Source organism: Eulemur rufifrons, chromosome 30, assembly GCF_041146395.1.
Source record: "Eulemur rufifrons isolate Redbay chromosome 30, OSU_ERuf_1, whole genome shotgun sequence".
Lineage (NCBI taxonomy): Eukaryota > Metazoa > Chordata > Mammalia > Primates > Lemuridae > Eulemur > Eulemur rufifrons.
This window is the reverse complement of record NC_091012.1, coordinates 48,387,534-48,405,478: the sequence shown is the minus strand read 5'-3', so window position 1 is coordinate 48,405,478 and position 17,945 is coordinate 48,387,534. Positions and strand designations below refer to the sequence as shown.

Below are 17,945 nucleotides of genomic sequence, written 5' to 3'. Positions count from 1 at the left end.
AATGAATCTCTTATTTTTAAAATTTAGTTTCCCCCCTCTGTTGATGGGCTTAATATTTAATAGTTCATTGATTCAAAAGACTAGATTGTTGCCTATCAGCACAAAGAGTTATATGCTGGCTAATCCAAGGGCAGAATTTGGTCAGGGAAACCAGACTAAAAACATATAGCAGACAGGAAGAGAAATCAAAGATACAAATGGTTTGTTTGGGTTTTGTTCAATCTTGGAACAGGCTGTGTTTTAGGCATGACAAAGAAAGGATCTATTTGTACCATCTGGCTTTCAAATACTCCCACAGCCTCCTATGTTGGTAAATCTCAACTAGTGCAATCTCTGCAATATCCTATATGATAATATTTGAGAATGTGCTATCATAGCCTGGAGTAGTACCGAGTATGTCTAATGCTTTATTACATTTTTCCAGTGACATAAGAACATTCACCTCCAAAAAACCAACTAGTTCAAAAGTCATCTGACTCTTCAACTACTTATAGACTGATGGAGGCTAGCTTCACAGCTATCATCAAAGATATATATGCATGTGTGTACACACACACACACACACACACACACACATAAATTCTTGGCTCTCTGCTAGGTGGTGGGGAAACCACTGAACTATTCGTTAGCTTTAGAAGATTTGGGTTCAGTAGGATTCTATGTCTGGAGGTAGCACACGATCTTTAACAAAAGCATTCCATTTCAAAAATTTCTACTTGCTGTCATAGCACAATATACTTGTTCCTAGTTCTTGACAGCTGATATTTCTCTGTCTCTTTCTTATCCATTGTACAACTAGTATTAGCTTGGCTGCATTTTATGAGTAAAACCCAAAATCTTTTCTGTTTTCACTATTAAATATTATTTCCATTTAACTCCATAATTTTATTAGTTAATTCTGAAAAGTATTTGCAGATATGATATATACAAAAATTATGTCATCATTATTTGCCATATTACTATCTATGTTTAATTAAAAGTAAAGTTCAAGACAAAAAAATCTAGGTTCTTTCTTAAATGAACAAAGGGAAAAACTGAATTAAGAATGCTGTCTACAACCATAAATAATAGGTTAGTTGATTTGATGAAATCTATGACTATCAAAGAGTAAAATCTTCCTTGTCTGTAGCACAGAATGGTTACCTGAGAGCTCAAAAACCTCTTCTGATGTTCTACATACATATGCTACCCTTCAGTTTCCTGATCGTTTGATCAGCACACAAAGCTCCTTTAATGTGAAAAAAATGAAGTAGAAACAAGAGTTCTTTACAAAGCACCAGATCATATGCCTTTTCTTCCAGTTAAGAATTTCCCATTGCCACATTTAACCTCATAACCAGACATTTGTGAGGCCATTCCTTAGAAACTCTTGTGGTAAGCAATTACTCTGGAAGTTAACTACAATATGTTACATAAGGCCTACATTAACTACATTGACAATGCTTTGATGAGGTTTTGATCAGCAGAAAATTATAGTGGGTTATCTTGAACCGTCTTAATTTGTTCATTATCGTCCCATAGAGAGTAACAGGGGCCCCAAGGAAGGAGTTCTTGAGAAGCCACAATGTGATCTGGAATTCCACATGGGTCTTGCCTGTATGGAGGATCAAATATAAAGTAGTGCTCTTATTTAAATGCTATCTGTACTTTGGTGTAATTTGTTAATGGGATTATGAGTGTACCCAGGAAAGAACACCTTGTGACATCGTATCTAGCCAAGAATCTAGCCTTTCTGAACAAAGGATTCATCTGGAAAGAGTTCTTCATACCTATTCCTTAACTAGGTCCAAAATATATAGGAGAATCATATTTTTGTTCTGTGAGTCTAAAATCTGAAATTCTTCTTCTTCTTCTTTTTTTTTTTTTTTGAGACAGAGTCTTGCTCTGTTGCCCGGGCTAGAGTGCCGTGGCATCAGCCTAGCTCACAGCAACCTCAAACTCCTGGGCTCAAGTGATCCTCCTGCCTCAGCCTCCCAAGTAGCTGGGACACAGGCATGTGCCACCATGCCTGGCTAATTTCTTCTATATATTTTTAGTTGTCCAGCTAATTTCTTTCTATTTTTAGTAGAGATGGGGTCTCACTCTTGCTCAGGCTGGTCTTGAACTCCTGACCCCGAGTGATCCTCCCGCTTTGGCCTCCCAGAGTGCTAGGATTACAGGCGTGAGCCACCATGCCGGGCCCTGAAATTCTGATATACTACTCTCTCACCATCTTCTAGCTTTTCAGCTCGCTCACAACCATAACTCCCCTACAGTATCATCAAGATCTCTAAACACTTGGGCCCAACTCTTGTTTCCTATGCCATTAATTTCCTCCCTCTATTTTTCTTCCCTCCTAAATTTTATCCTTTGGCTGATCACTTCAAAAACTTTATCACCAGCAACTATACTGTTCTTATCCTTTCTGTCTTCTTGCTGCACTTGCCTTGCAAGCCTCCACCTTGGTGTAAACAATAAATAGTTGTATTTCACTTAATTACTCTTCTTGAAACACTACACACTTGGTTTCTCTACCTCAGCCCTTTACATATATTTTAGTCTCAGGATCTTATTATGCTCTTTTATTTTTTTTTTTTTTTTTTTTTTTGAGACAGAGTCTCACTTTGTTGCCCAGGCTAGAGTGAGTGCCGTGGCGTCAGCCTAGCTCACAGCAACCTCAAACTCCTGAGCTCAAGGGATCCTCCTGTCTCAGCCTCCCGAGTAGCTGGGATTACAGGCATGTGCCACCATGCCCGGCTAATTTTTTCTATATATATTTTTAGCTGTCCATATAATTTCTTTCTATTTTTAGTAGAGATGGGGTCTCGCTGTTGCTCAGGCTGGTCTCGAACTCCTGAGCTCAAACGATCCGCCCACCTCGGCCTCCCAGAGTGCTAGGATTACAGGCGTGAGCCACCGCGCCCGGCCAGTATGCTCTTAAAAATTACTGAGCATGCCAAAGAGCTTTTATTGATGTGGGCTGTATCTACTGATATTTACTGTATTAGAAATTAAGACATAACTTTTGTGAGTATTTATTTATTGATTGAATAATAAAAATAAACCCTTATATTTTAACATAAATGACATGTTTTACAATAAATAATTATACAGTATTTTGCAAAACAAAAAATATTAGTGAGAAGAGTGACATGGTTTTGCATTTTAAAAAAATCTCTTTACAGGTAGATTTGTGTATCTGCTTTTGCATGCAATCTCTTGTTATATCACATGTCATGTAATTTCTGAAAAACTACACTGTACACTCCTGACAGAATTATAGTGAAAAAGATAGATAATATCTTTGTGGTATTATGAAAATAGTTTTACTTTATGGACCCTCTCACAGGTCTTGGAATCCCTAGACCACACATCGAGAACCACTATTCTATCTCTATCATCAAATGGTCTCCTTACAACCTTTCTAGGTGCTGCTTCTTAGTCTGCTTAGCAGATTCTTCTTCCTCAGGCTTCTTGTATATCAGTATTCCCCAGAGTTCCAGTCTTCATGCTCTTTTTCTCCTTGCTCTACTCCCACAACTTTGGTGCCCTCAAAGGCAGATGCCTCCACAGTTTCAGTACCAGATGTTTAATAAATTATGTGTTAGGTATCTCTTCCTGTATGTCCAATGTCACCTTTAAACCTCTTCCTTCCATTTTCTATGTTGGCTAACAGCATCATTATTTCCCTAGTTCCTAAGGCAGACAACAACTCTTCTCTCTCTTGCCACATCTAATAGGTTACTAAGTCAAGTGTGTTTTATCTTCTAAATACTTCTCAATTCTATCGCCTCCTTCTCCATTGCCAGAAGTTTATGCTTTCACTATTACTCACCTGTATGACTATTACAGTCTCGTAATTTATCTCCATGACTTCAATTTTACAACCCCCATCATACTGTCTACCAAACCCAAATTCAATACTGCCATTAGGGTGATTTTTCTAAATGTAAATCCGAGCAAATAATTTTCTTACCCTAATGAAAAACCATAAAAATCTTTCCATTTGTTCTTGGAAAAAATTTCAAGCTCCTTACCATGGCTTAAAACACCTTTCATGATAAGCTGCTGCTTGCCATCTTCATTTCTTGCCACCCTCCTAGATCTTTCATGTCGTGCTTTTTCAGGTAGTCTAATATGTTTGTATTTACTAAAACGTTTAATGTTTTTTCAATTCTCTATGAAGGGAATATTGCTAAACCCCAATGGATAAGTCCCCCATTCTATAAGATGTCACCGCTTACTGTTGACTGTGATGAATCAGATATTTCTGTTGGTGACACTGGCCTTCCCTGCTCTGGCTGTTCTATATGAGAATTCAGTCACATTTCTGAAGTTTAAAATGGGTTAACCTGCCATCTGTTTAAAAGCTATTGCTCTAATTTAGTTTATTCTTATTCACTTCAGAGTAAGTATAGCTTAATGATTTATGCAATGTGGGTCTAAAAATATTCACATAACATATCTCTCTCTATATTATATATATAATTTGGGTGGGGAGAAACTGAGTTAAATAAGAACTAAATTTCTCCCTTATGCAAAAGAATTCAAATTATTTACTTTGAAGTCTTAGATTTTCTTGAGAGAGAATTTTTTTTTCTGAATTTGCAAGATTGATTCTTGCTATTCTAAAATTTCTTAAGCATACAAAACTCCAAAATTACTAACCTACTGTCTAGTCTCCTTTTAATCTGCCTTCCAGTAGATTTTTATCTATTTCACAGAATCTCATATTAATTTCCCTACCCAGGCTAAGAAAGTGCTGTATGAGAAATACTTAGGAGGGTGACTGGCTCTCCTTGAGACAATAAAATCATCTCTTGATGCAAGACATGTGTTTAGTATCTACTACTTATTCACCCAAGAAATTATCTATCTTACTCTGTGTCTTAAATCCACAGCATGCTTGAGTTCCAAGAAAAAAATTAAATACAGTATTTGCCTTTCATCAAAATGCCTTTATTCTGAGCAATAGGAGCTAACTCTGGTTCTGGAAATTAGTTGTATGTGACACGGGTTCATCCTGTCATTTTAGTATGTTTAATTTGAATTGGATTTATACTTTTATTTATGACAGGTAAGAGTGCCACTTAACATGGTGGGGATAAAACTTATGGAACATATTACACCAAAAGGTGATATAAGATGAATCTATAAATCTTTTTTAAAGAAGGATTCTGATAAATGCATGGATGGCAGATTTATAATTAGAATGAAGTTATACCACCGTTTTCCAGATCCTTGCTTAGAGAGATTGCTAGAAAGTTGGTAGATTCATGAATAGGAGGAAAAGTCAATGCTAACACAAAAACTGCCATTATTATCATGATTGGGTGCATGAGAGTGAACTGGAAGAAGTAATAAATATTAAGCATGACACCCAAAGGATTGATAATGGTCTATAGGATAATGTAAAATGCTTTTTAGCATTTTATGCTGAGTCATTTCTTGAATGTTATAAGCTATAATGCATTTTAATGAAAATGTGTTTCAACCTAGATATGGCCTCCAGATAAAAATACAAAACCATCTGAAGGGTCAAAACACCACAGAAGAGGGAAATTAGTAGAATAAAGGCAAAATGACAGCTATTTTAGACCAGGCAGAAGCAAACAACAAACTCATTAGAGGATTCTTATGAGACAGACATTCAAGGTTTGAAAAATTGTTTTAGATGACTTTGGAAAGAAGGGAAACAAAAGCTGTTCGTGTTGGGATAAATTGTATGCTCATTATGCTTACCTCAGCTTAAATTAATAATCCTGTTCCACTAATAATAACCACCAATCTGCTAAGCAATGGCCTGGGTGTTTTACAAGCTTCAAATCATTTAATTACAAAGAAAACCCTTGATAAGGTATTATCAACATTCTTATTTTATAGATGAGGAAACTTAAGCACAGAGACATTAACGAAGTTTCTAGTACTGTAAGTGAAAGAACTGGGTTTTGATAAGCATATTTATAACTGTGTGGGGGCACTGTTTATTTAGATTTAATGGGGAAAACTCCATTTCTATCCTGTTTAAAAAAATCTAGGTTCTTAAATTTTCCAAAATCAGAACATGCCATATTTTATTTTATTTCTTCCCTGTATAGTGAGGTATTTGCATTTTCTTTGTGAGGAGGGAAAAATGAACAGACTCCACTTCTTCTCATTCTGTTATTTTCCCCACTGCCTTACTCCACTGTAATAACAGCCTCAGATAGTAGGGCAATTTGGGCCAGTATAAAGGGGACAGAAGAAAGCCCTAAAATCAGTGTTACTCAATTTTGGTGCAGATAGCGATGTAAAGAAAGACCTTCACCCTCTTGAATACTTTCATCCCTAAACTTTGGACCACAGAACTGTGCTCAATATTCTATCTCTTCTAGTTCTGTATTGTTAATATCCATTCTGATCAACTTTCTACATGCAAGCAATATAGGATGACATGGCAAGATTTACAGACTGAAATTATTTCATCTGTAGAGTTTGAATGCTACCTAAATCTCCTGAAGGTAGTATGAATTCCTGCTAATTTCATGGCAACAGGAAAGGATCATCCATGTCATTAATTAATGACATTGGGTCTGAGAGCAGAAACCCTACTCCCCTACTCATTCAGTATAAAAGCCCATTTGACCCTAGGCACAATGTATCCCTGTGAATTTCTACTTCCTGAGAGTTTCTGTTGTCTCTTACACAAACTGCTGACTGTAGAAAAACTTGATCAAAACATCAAAGATTGCCAGAGAAGCTATGTTTGTGCCCTTCACAACCATTGATGAAGTACCTTAACCTCGCCTTCCCTTGATGCCTTGCATATGGTCATCTGTCTTCCTGACTACTACTTCATATGGATTATTTGTAAATTCAAGCAAATGTGCTTCTGACTGGCACTGATACATCACTGATGCCAAAATCTCAGAGAGGATGAAGCCTAAGGACATATTTTTTGATTCAGATGGAAAATATTACAGATTTATGGGGAAGTGATGACAATAGCCATTCCGTGATATCTTCATATAATCAGTATCTTTCCATGCCTCTCTTCAGCAAATTTTATGACCTCAAAACTTTTTCAAAGGAATTATTTTCTTTCTGACCCATAGTGGGTAGGTGTGGGGATGGAGCTGGTTGGCTGAACAACCCAGCTCTGGCTTTTCACGTGCTGGATTTCTACTGCTTTCCAATGACCACTTATAGAGCCATAATGTACAGAATGTCTACTGATGTCCCATTGATATTGATGTGATTTCCCCTAGTGGATTGAGGGCAGCACAGCATGCAGCCATTAGTATCTAAAGGTTATATATAATGGATAATAGAGGAAAATGAAATAGCAGAAAGGAATTTGCATGGGAAACAGAAGCAGTAAGTAGTTTCAGTGAAAGATTTTACTTGGGTTATACAGCAATTGCAAAGGGGGATTGGAAAAAAATGATGACTCTTATAGACTCAGCAACAGTCAAGAGTGAAATGGTTTCATATTTTGAAATATAATACTTTTTTATTTCAACCACAGAAACCCATTTAAAAATCATCTTGTATATTACAGCTCTTATGTGGCATCTTTCACCTGAATGCCTATTTATGAGTTTTTACTCTACCCTCCTGAGATGGTCACCAATATGGCACAGATGGTATAAATCAAAGAAGAGATTTTTACTGATTTACCCAAAGTCACATAATGTCCACTTAATGACAGAACCAGGAACATAGTTACAGAGTTTGCCATAAACATCTCATCACTTTGAACCCATTCAACATACTGTGCCAGCATTTAGCCTGATATTTCTGTATCTAAAAAAATCTCCCAGTAAATGATTTCAACAGATATCTCTCACCAATCAAGAAACCTTAGTTTCACACACCAGTGCAAGGGATGACCTGGTATATCTAATTGAATTTATAATTTGATAAGAAATAAAAAGGTCTGGCAGATTTATTTAGTAGACCAAGAAGTAAACGAGCTGTAAAGTTTACTTCAGTGCCAGAAGGGCAGCAAGGCCTAGTGCTCAAGACTATGTGCTCTGGAGATAGTCAGCTCTGGCTTGAAGCTCAGGATCCTCACTTCTTAGTGATACGACCTGTTAATCTCAATGGGATCTCTAGGTAGCCTCTTAACTTTGTTGTGTCTCAGTTTCCTCATTTACAAAATACATATAATACTCATTCCTATTCTTAAGGATTGTTGTTAGAATTAAATGAGCTAATATCAGCAAAGTGCTTAGCATAACTCATTTTTTTCAACAAACTTTTACTGTCAGGGTTGCTATGTGCCAGGCACTGTTTTTGGTGCTGGGATACAGCCATGAACAAAATGGTTAATTCTGGGAACTAGTGAATTTTAAAAGTGAATAATAATTATAGTGATACTAATGGTAATAATAATGATAATATTTAACATTTATAGGCTACTTGCTATATTTTAGGCACCATTCCAAGTGCTTTAGTTATAGCAACTCTTTTAATTATCAGAACAACCCTATGTTATAGGTACTATTTTAAGCCCATTTTATAGATGAGGAAATGGAGGCCTGAAAAGGTTAAGTAATTTGACTAAGGTGGCTAATAAGTGGCAGAGATCTGAAAATTCATGCTTGTAAACTATTGCACTATATTGTCTTACTGCCATGCCAAATTAATATGCCACTGTTTACCCTATAAAAAGGCTGTACTTTAAATAACCAAAATGTTCTACTTTCATTTATGAAATGAATAAATATATAACCTAATTAAAGAAGTCTCTGAATATATGATAAATTGATATAGGTTTGGCCATCATAATAAATTTAAATAGAAACATAGTTTTGAATATAGTATAAACCTATTAATAAAGAACTTGTTATTATGTGGATTTGTTTATACCAGGAGTTAAATCTTATATCTAAAACATTATTTCTCTATACAGCAAAAGTTAATAGAAAATAATCCATAAAATAAGAATCTGTTTCATAATTGAACAAAAACATTTGAAAGGGCTTTTAATGTATTTAAACTTCTCAAATTATTCCTTGTTTTGAATGATTTCATATTAAAATTATGTTTGAGTTGCAGTACTTTCTCATCTCTCACCTCCATCCCTTCACTAATATTTCTCAATACAGTTTATTGCAAACCAAATAAACACACATGTTGGGTTATCCTGAAATGGCTGAGATAAGAGACACATTTTTTGATATTATAGGATAATATCACCCATGTTTACTAGAAGCATTGTTCAAATATATTCATATTGCATGATGAAAATATAAGAGAGAATCATGAACATCAGCATAGGCTATGATTCTATACTGTTTACATCATTAGTGGCTTCCCTACAAAATATAAAACATTTACTTACCACCCTCTGTTCTATGACTCCCACATAAACTTGTTATGTGGACTTTCTTATGGCTCACATTTGGGATAAATGGGAATCAACCAAATATACTTTATTATTTACAATTATAAGAAAGTCTAAATCTATTTTTATCTACCTCTCAGAATCATATTCATCGTGTCTTAGTGGGTAATTCTGCTTCAACTAGGCAACTGGGTTAAACCCGAAAAGAAGTTACCAGTGACATACCTAGATAGAATTTGTTTTCTACCACAATATTCTATTTATCCTAGAAATAGTGCTTCCACAAAATCCACATTTCTTAAGTTAATTTTCATTTTAGACTGCAAAACCAGTCAAGCAAAGAAATTAATATTCAGTCAAAATAAAATGCCACCTGGAAAAATCAATACAATTTTGCTATCAAATGAGGGTGACTTTAATCAGAGTGACTTAAGAACAACAACAATATTTTTCTTAAAAGTGGAAAGGGGTCCTTGTGACCATTTTCTGCTTTATCTTCCCAAACATAGTAAGCACACAATTTTGCAGCCATTTACCAAGTGAAATAAGAATACAATTTTTGATCACAGTGTAAAAATCTGAATTCTTGGGAAGAAATTACACACTGAATTTTCTGATAGCTTCCATATAACTACTGCTTTAATGAAACTGCTACCTGAAAATTCGGTAGTAGTATTATTGTTTAACTATAATTTAAGAAGCTATAGCAGATTAGTACTTATGACTTCTAATGAGAAAACCATAACAACCTTTTAATTGAAGGGAAAATGGTTAACTACAGTAATTGCAATCAATAAGGCTGTGTTAGTAGTATAAATATTTCTTCCCAAAGAGCATTTCTTACTCTCCTCAGCAGTATTTAAGGTTAGGAAGTGAAAAAAAAAATCTAATTAGAAATCCATTTGTTATTTATAATACTAAGCCTTGGTCCAAATTTGTACATCCCAAAGTTGAGAGAGAAACCTCCACTCCCACCACAAGCAAAACAAGACTTTGATTAAGAAGAAAACTGAGGCATAAAAAAAGGGCTTACCAATCACATAGGCTAGTAACAGGGCCAAAGTCACTGTGATTGCAGTGGCGCTCAATGCTGTGCACTTCCAGTTGCAGCATCTGTAAGGTTTGTGAAAAGTAAAGGCTGGCCGAGAAAAGGCGCTTCGAGGAAGGGGCCTGGGAGGCGGCGAGTACACGGTATTGGACGTCAGAGGGTAGTTCTGGCTGGCTGCACTGAAGATAGCGGAGGAACCAGATCCATGTTTGAACAGGAAATGCCTGAGAAAAGGAAACAAAAGTTTGGGCTATAAAAACCAAAGCCCGTTGCTACAAAAACCCAAACTCCATTAATTCCCCAAATCATGCCAAAGTTCAGGGGATCTGGGAGGGGCTCAACACAATTTTCATATACCCAAGAAGTACTCTAAACTGTCCTTGGTGTTCTCTCTTTTCTTTTCTTCTTCTTTTTTTCTTTCCTCATTTAGAGCTTTTCTCGTTTAGACTTAAGAGGAAGAAAGGAGTCCTGGGTTCCCTAACCTGCTGACTAGTGAGTGCTAACGTCCCACATTTGATGTTATACACTACATTTCTCCCTTTCATTAAATATGATCCTCAAGAGCTGATTCCAAAACAGAAAGAGATGCATCATCAGGCATTTTAATAATTAGAGTGGCCTGGATACCAATGTTTGAGACTTTCTTCACTACCAAACTTTAGAGATTAGCTTTTACAGTCATATGTTCACTCAACATTTTATTATAAAAATTATCAAACATACAAACAAGTTGAAAGAATTTTATAATAAACACCTCTATATTCACCAAGTAGATTCCACACTTAACACTTGACTATATTCACTTTATCACATATTTATCCATTTCTCCATCCCTTTCTTCATCTTAATTTTTAAGCATTTTGAATTATGTTGCATACATCAGTATAGTTCTGTTCACATATTTCAACTGGCATATTATTATCTAGAGTTTGATATTTTTAACGTACTATTCACAATTAAATGCATAATTTTAAGTGCACATTTGCTGAGATTTACAAATGCAATCACCTAAGCAAAGTGCATAGACTAATGACAAGAATGTGAGAATGATAGCTACAGAATCACAGAGTTGTAAGGGTCCTTCAGAAATCATCTAGTATCCCAACTCCCTCAGGGAAATTGAGACCCAGAGAATGAAAGTGACTAACCTATTGAGATGTAGAACACTCTCATCATCCCCAGAAGTTCCCTCCTGCCTTTTCTAAGTAAATCCCTATTCCCATCCCCCAGAGGCAACCACTATTCTGCATTTTTTCCCACGATTCATTCATTTTGTCTCTTGTAGAACTCCATACAAATGGAGTCATGCTGCTATCATGTTTGATTTACTACAGGATGATTGCTGACCACTCATGACTATCATAATACAGTGCTCTCATAAACAGTAGTGATGTATTCACATGGAAGGAGTTGCCAAAAACAAATAAATGAAAGTATATTTTTGTGTACATACTTTATACTCATTGAGTGCTAAGTGCCAAGTATTGTACTGAACACTCATTAGTACTTTGTTTAGTCTTCATTCATATGAAATAGGCTATATTATTATCCTTATTATGCATTTAAGGAAATGGAGACCTAAAGAGATTAAACAACTTACCCAAATTTAGCTAGCAGGCAAATGAATGACAGAGCCGGAATCAGAACCTAGGTCATTGGAGTTCCAAAGTCCTTAATCTTTTCTTTTCTCTTTTTTTTCTTTTTAAAAAAATTTTAATTGATATATAATGATTGTACATATTTATGGGGTACATAGTGATGTTTTGATACATATAATGTTTAGTGATCACATCAGGGTAATTAGCATATCCATCAGCCAAAGTTCTTAATCTTACCCACTCTACTGTACCACCTGGTGTAGTAAAATGCACTGCTAAACAAAACACATTCTAGTGCTACATTTTAATTTACAACACAAAATCTCTCCACTAAGCAAAAAGCCAATATCAACTTGTACGTGTAACATATGATCAAATGCATAAATTATTATTTTAAGACTGATTTCTAGCTTCCATATTTAAAGAACAAAAGCATGTATATTTAAAAAAAAAAACTCTACCTGCCAGTTAATGAAAAATATCCACAATAAAGTATTTTGCTTTAGTATCACTAGGTTAAAGATTTTTTTAAAGGGCTGGGTTGCTGAGGGGGGTGCAGATTTAGGTCCTTCTTGAGGGCAATTTGGCATTAAATATCAAAAGACTTTAATAATTCTTTGAAGTAATAATTATGCTTATGGAAATTTACCCTCAGGAAATGATGTGTATAATAATGTACATAAGAAGTCATTCATTGCAGTGCTATGTATAATAACAAAAATAAACCCCAAATATCCAATAATGATGTTTCATTAAGTAAATTATTTTATAAACATATAATACTATAAAATCATTATAAATTGTGTTGTAAAAGAATATCTATTCACTAGGAAAAGTGTTTACAGACATTACCAACTAAAAAAAAGCAGGCTTCAAAAGAGTATGGGCAATACTATACAATTTTTCAAAGATAAAAAAGTATATATGTTTATGGAAAAATAATCATTTACGTTACCTTTGGATGGTAGGGGTATTTTATGAAATTTTTTTGTCTCAGGTTTGTATTGATTTTGTAACTAAGATCAAAAAAATTCGTGGGTGTGGGGGGGAGGGTGGAAAAATTCACTGGATACCATTAACCACAGGAATAGTTTGGTTCCATTTAAGTAACCATGATTTATTGAGCCTGCCCCTAGAAGGGGCAGGAACCAAGTTAGGCACTTTATCTGCATTATTTTGGTCTTCATATGTCTGTGAGGTTTATATTATTATATTAATATTTCAGATTACTAGGCTGAGACCCAAAGAGGTTTAGTAGGAGTAGAGTGGTGATAATAATTATCATAATAATGTTAATAAGAGGTAATATTTGAGTGCTTACTTGTGCTAGGCATTGTTCTAAATACTTCATACATACTATATTATTTAATCTTTACAACAACTTTATTACAATCAGTACCCCCATTTTATAGATGAGAAAACCAAAGTACAGAGAGGTTAAATAACTTGTCCATGGACTCACAGCTAGTATTAATAATGGAAGAATCTGAGTTTCAAACACAGGCAGTCTGGCTCCAGAGCCTCTGCTCTTAACCAGTACACTACAGTACACTATACTAGGTGTTATGCAGTTATTGAGACACATTAATATTGGAATTCAGTAGTTGACAATACTTCTACTTGACTAAAAAAAGAGAAAAAAATAGTAAAAAGGAAATAATATATATGAATTAAATAAAATTTTAAAAAAGATTGGAATTCAGATCTGTAAAAGCACATGCTTTGTGTTGAATTTGGTATGAGGATGATGTTGAATTGAGCCACACTACTACCCTGTTCCCTTTTAGACTAATGACAAGAATATAAGAATGATATTTATAGAATCACAGACTTGGAAGTGACCTTAAGAAATCACCTAGTAGCCCAACTCCCTCAGGGAAATTGAGACCCAGAGAATTAAAGTGACTAACCTAAAAGCAACATAGCTAGTCAATGGCATGGATGACGCTGGAATATGGGACTTCCAAAATAGTCTGTTTCCATTGCCCCATGCTACCTGCTGACCACAGTCTTCACGAGATTAGCACCAGGTTCTAATACCTGGGTTAACTGACCCAGGCTCAAGAAATACTATCTGTTCAAACAGTACTACATAATATGTGTTTATTCTTCTGTATGTCATATGTTCTCACAGTAAGTTTTAAAGACTATGTAAACTATTTTGGATGAATGGGTAAGCATTACAAAGAAGCTACCCTTTAGTTGATGAAATATTACTAAAAGAGTTGTTGCTGCTCTCTAAAGGCACCTTACTTATCCCCAGAGTGAATAAATAGTATATAAATCATAATAAGAATAAATATATTTTATTGAATAAGTCACTCATAGCATTCTGCTCTTTCCATTTGATTGTGGTTCCTCTTTAAGGCTTTGAAATAATCTCCTCCACACTATAAAGAGGTGGATTTCTTCTTTAATGTCTGGTTAACTCTCCCAGCATATATTTTCCCCTTTTGTCATCTCACTTACTAGTGAGCAAGAAGTGTAGCACTTTAAAGGCAGCATAGTGAAGTAGCCTCCCTTCTTTCCCACCCCTTGCCCCATGGTTCCTTTGGAGGTGACAAAATGTCACTTACATATTACTGATCCTATATAGCAACACTCTGATACATTCCTATGGGATAAAGGAGAAACCCAGCAGTATGGGGCTATTTTACTCAATGTTTAGAGATAAAACATTCAATCCTTTGCATATTTATGAAGAAGAACAATTGGATTTTTGAGACGATGTAAGTGGCCCAATATGTTGGATATTGATTTGGTTTGGTATAACATTAAGAGGTAGAAGAAAGGCAAAGAAAGATAGAGAATTGTTGGCTATTATGATAGCAATTACAAGCAATAATCAATATCCCTGAGTGCTGTAATTTCATCCTGCTGTACACCAAAGGATTTCCAAATGCAGTTTCATAAGTAAAATATTACGGCATAATGAATAAATTCAACAGTCGCAGCAGAGCAACATTTAAACTAATTCATATTTGAGTGGAATCCAAATCACAGTCCTTAGTGAGGATAGATAATAAAATGAGTTCATATACTAAAGTTCTTGTTTTCTTATTAACAAGCTCAGATTAAGATTCTATGCTGAAAGTGATCTATACTTTGAAGTGCATCATGAAAAACAGCAATGCATATGCTATATATTGTCATACACTTTGCAGTCCATTGTTGGAAAGAAACTAGTACCTAAATGTGTTTCCACAGTCCCTGAAAAAAGTAGGAGCATAAAGACAAATGCTCAGTGCTAGACTTTAGCTATGTGCTCATAAAATCAGATCATCTGTCTAAGCACATTGCTTTTCCCTGGGGACCTGAAGATACACTAAAATGTTGCTATCAATTTCATACAATTGGGTTTTTTCCACACAGCAAATGATAAAAATGCAGTTCAAGAGTTTATGTGTAAGTAGTACTCTTCTTTGCATCTGTTTTAATATTCAAGTTCAAATTTAAAAAGGAAAAGCAAGATATTGCCAAAAGGAAATGGGCATATAAGGAAATTGGAAAAAAATATCTTCAAGAATGATGAGACCCAGTGGTGGTAAATGGGAATATAATAAATGCTCCTGTAAGGATTTTAAAATCATCTATAAAAAAGGGGAAATGTACTCTCTCTTTTTAAACCCCTCATACTACATAATTCTGAGGGTATCTGTTAGCACTAAATAACATGATGTAATGTGGCACTTAAAATTCTATAGGAAATAGACAGATATCTACAACTTTCTAACAAGAGATGCATAAATAACCAATGATTTTTTTCTTTTACATCTTGTAAACATTCTTATGATATATATATATAACTTGTATTCCCCTAGCTATAAGAATTTGACTCATTTTTATACCCAGAAGAAGGAATTCTAACCTGCTTCCAGTAAAAGCTGAGGTTGATTTTTTTTAAAAAGAGGAAGACTACAAGGGGGCTAAATCACATTTAAATAGTTGGTGGAATTTAGGTATTTATAGTTCTTTTTAAAAAAATTATTCAATGCATTTTTATTGTGGTAAAAAACTACATAACATAAAATTTATCATCTTAAGTATTTTCAAGTGTACAGTTTAGTAGTGTTAAATATATTAACACTGTTGTACAACAAATCTCCAGAACTTTTTCATCTTACAATTTGAAGCACTGAAACACTATACTCCCTTAAACAACTCCTCTTTTTCCCTTGCCCCTAGCAACCACCATTCTACTATTTGTTTCTATGATTTGGACTACTTTACATACCTTACATAAGTGGAATCATATGGTATTTGTCTTCATGTGATTAGTTTTTTTCACTTAACATAATGTTCTCAAGGTTCATCCATGCTGTACACAGAATAGAATTTCCTTGCTTTTTAAGGGCAAATAATATTCCATTGCATGTATACACCACATTTTGTTTATCTATTTAGCCACTGATGGACACTTAGGTTACTTCTGTCTGTTGGCTATTATGAATAGTACTTCTATGAACATGAGTGTGTAAATATTTCTTTGGGATCTGCTTTCAATTCTTTTGGATCAATACCCAGATGTGGGATTGCTGGATCATATGGTAGTTCTATTTGTACCTTTCTGTGGAACTTCCATGCTGTTTTCCATAGTGTTTGCTATTTTACAATCCTGCCAACAGTGTACAAGGGTTCCAATTTATCCACATCCTCACCAACACTTGTTTCTGTTTCTTTTTTTTGATAATAGCCATCCTACTGGGTGTGAGGTGATATATCATTGTGGTTTTGATTTGAATTTCTCTGATGATTACGGATGTTGAACATCTTTTCATATTCTTGTTGGCCATTTGTATATCATCTTTGGAGATATGTCCATTCATAGGTATTTGTTCTTATGCCTCCAAGAAACACAAGAAAATAAAAGGAAATGCCATGCTGGGTCAGCCCCATTTTATTCTCTAACAAGAATACCTAGTTTTGTTTTGCAGAAAAGTGTGGTTACTGGTGAAGATATCAACCTCAACATCTAGTTTCCCCTTAATAACTCTTTCCCCACACGCCTTTTTAGGATAAATACTCCTAAGAAGAATATTTAAACTCTTGAGCCTAATAGCGTTATCAATTTGGACAACCTCCTGGGGTAACAGACTGTATTCCTCTACTAATAGCTACATAAAGTTGGATTTCATTTATTTGCTCTAGGGTTCTTTCTTCCAAACATTAAGCCACCTCTGTTCACATGTTCCCTCTAAATCTTGTATACAAAGTGTTGATAATATGTCTATGCTCTGTCCATGTTGTTCATAATTTTTAAGAGTTTTTTAAACAGAATTTCAGGACATCTATCTAAACCTTAATTTTCCTAGGCTTAAGTCTTAGTTCTATAATATATTCTCAAACAGAAATATTCTATGATCTATGTTGTTACTCTTGTGATTTTGCAAATGGGGTAATTAATAGCTAATGGGGGAGCTATTTAAAACCTTTCTATGGCTATCATCCCCTCTCTTCTTTTATTCAGAAGCAGTATCTGCCCTACCTGGTCATCTGTCTCTAGATTGCATATTCCTTGAGGGCAGGAAAGAAGTCTTAATTTCTAGGTATATTCTAGGTATTAAAAGATACTCAATGATTATGTATTTATTAATATTTGTGTGATTCCTTTGCTTCTTTTAAAAGGCTCTTGATTGTGCAGAATGAATGAAGCTTGGGGACTCTAAAGTAAGTGTTTCACTTGTGAGCAAATATCTCTTGGCTTATTGAATGTAAAAACACAACTGAAAGCTTTCATTGCATTTTCACATAATCTAAAATAAATCAAAGAGACAGTTGATTCATATTTCATCTCTTTTTGTAAGGCATTTTGGTAATGAAAGAATTACTGTTAAAATAATTGCTGTTAATGATAATGGCAACACGAGTGAACATTTACTAAATGTCTATAATGTGCCAGGCACTCTGCTAAAGTACTTTCTGTGTTTTTTTTTTCCCAGAACCTTCACAATACCCCTAAAAGGCAGATGATATTATCCGCATTTCATAG

General features: G+C 34.8%; 1 protein-coding gene across 3 annotated transcripts in view; it reads right to left on the bottom strand.

Moving 5' to 3' along the window:
* TENM1 (teneurin transmembrane protein 1) overlaps window positions 1-17,945 on the bottom strand; it is a 532,730-nt gene that overhangs the window by 291,586 nt on the left and 223,199 nt on the right. For all 3 annotated transcript variants that reach the window (XM_069463375.1, XM_069463376.1, XM_069463377.1), the window contains exon 5: window positions 10,344-10,582. In XM_069463375.1, coding sequence (XP_069319476.1) covers window positions 10,344-10,582 — 239 coding nt within the window. The remainder of the gene's footprint in view (window positions 1-10,343; window positions 10,583-17,945) is intronic.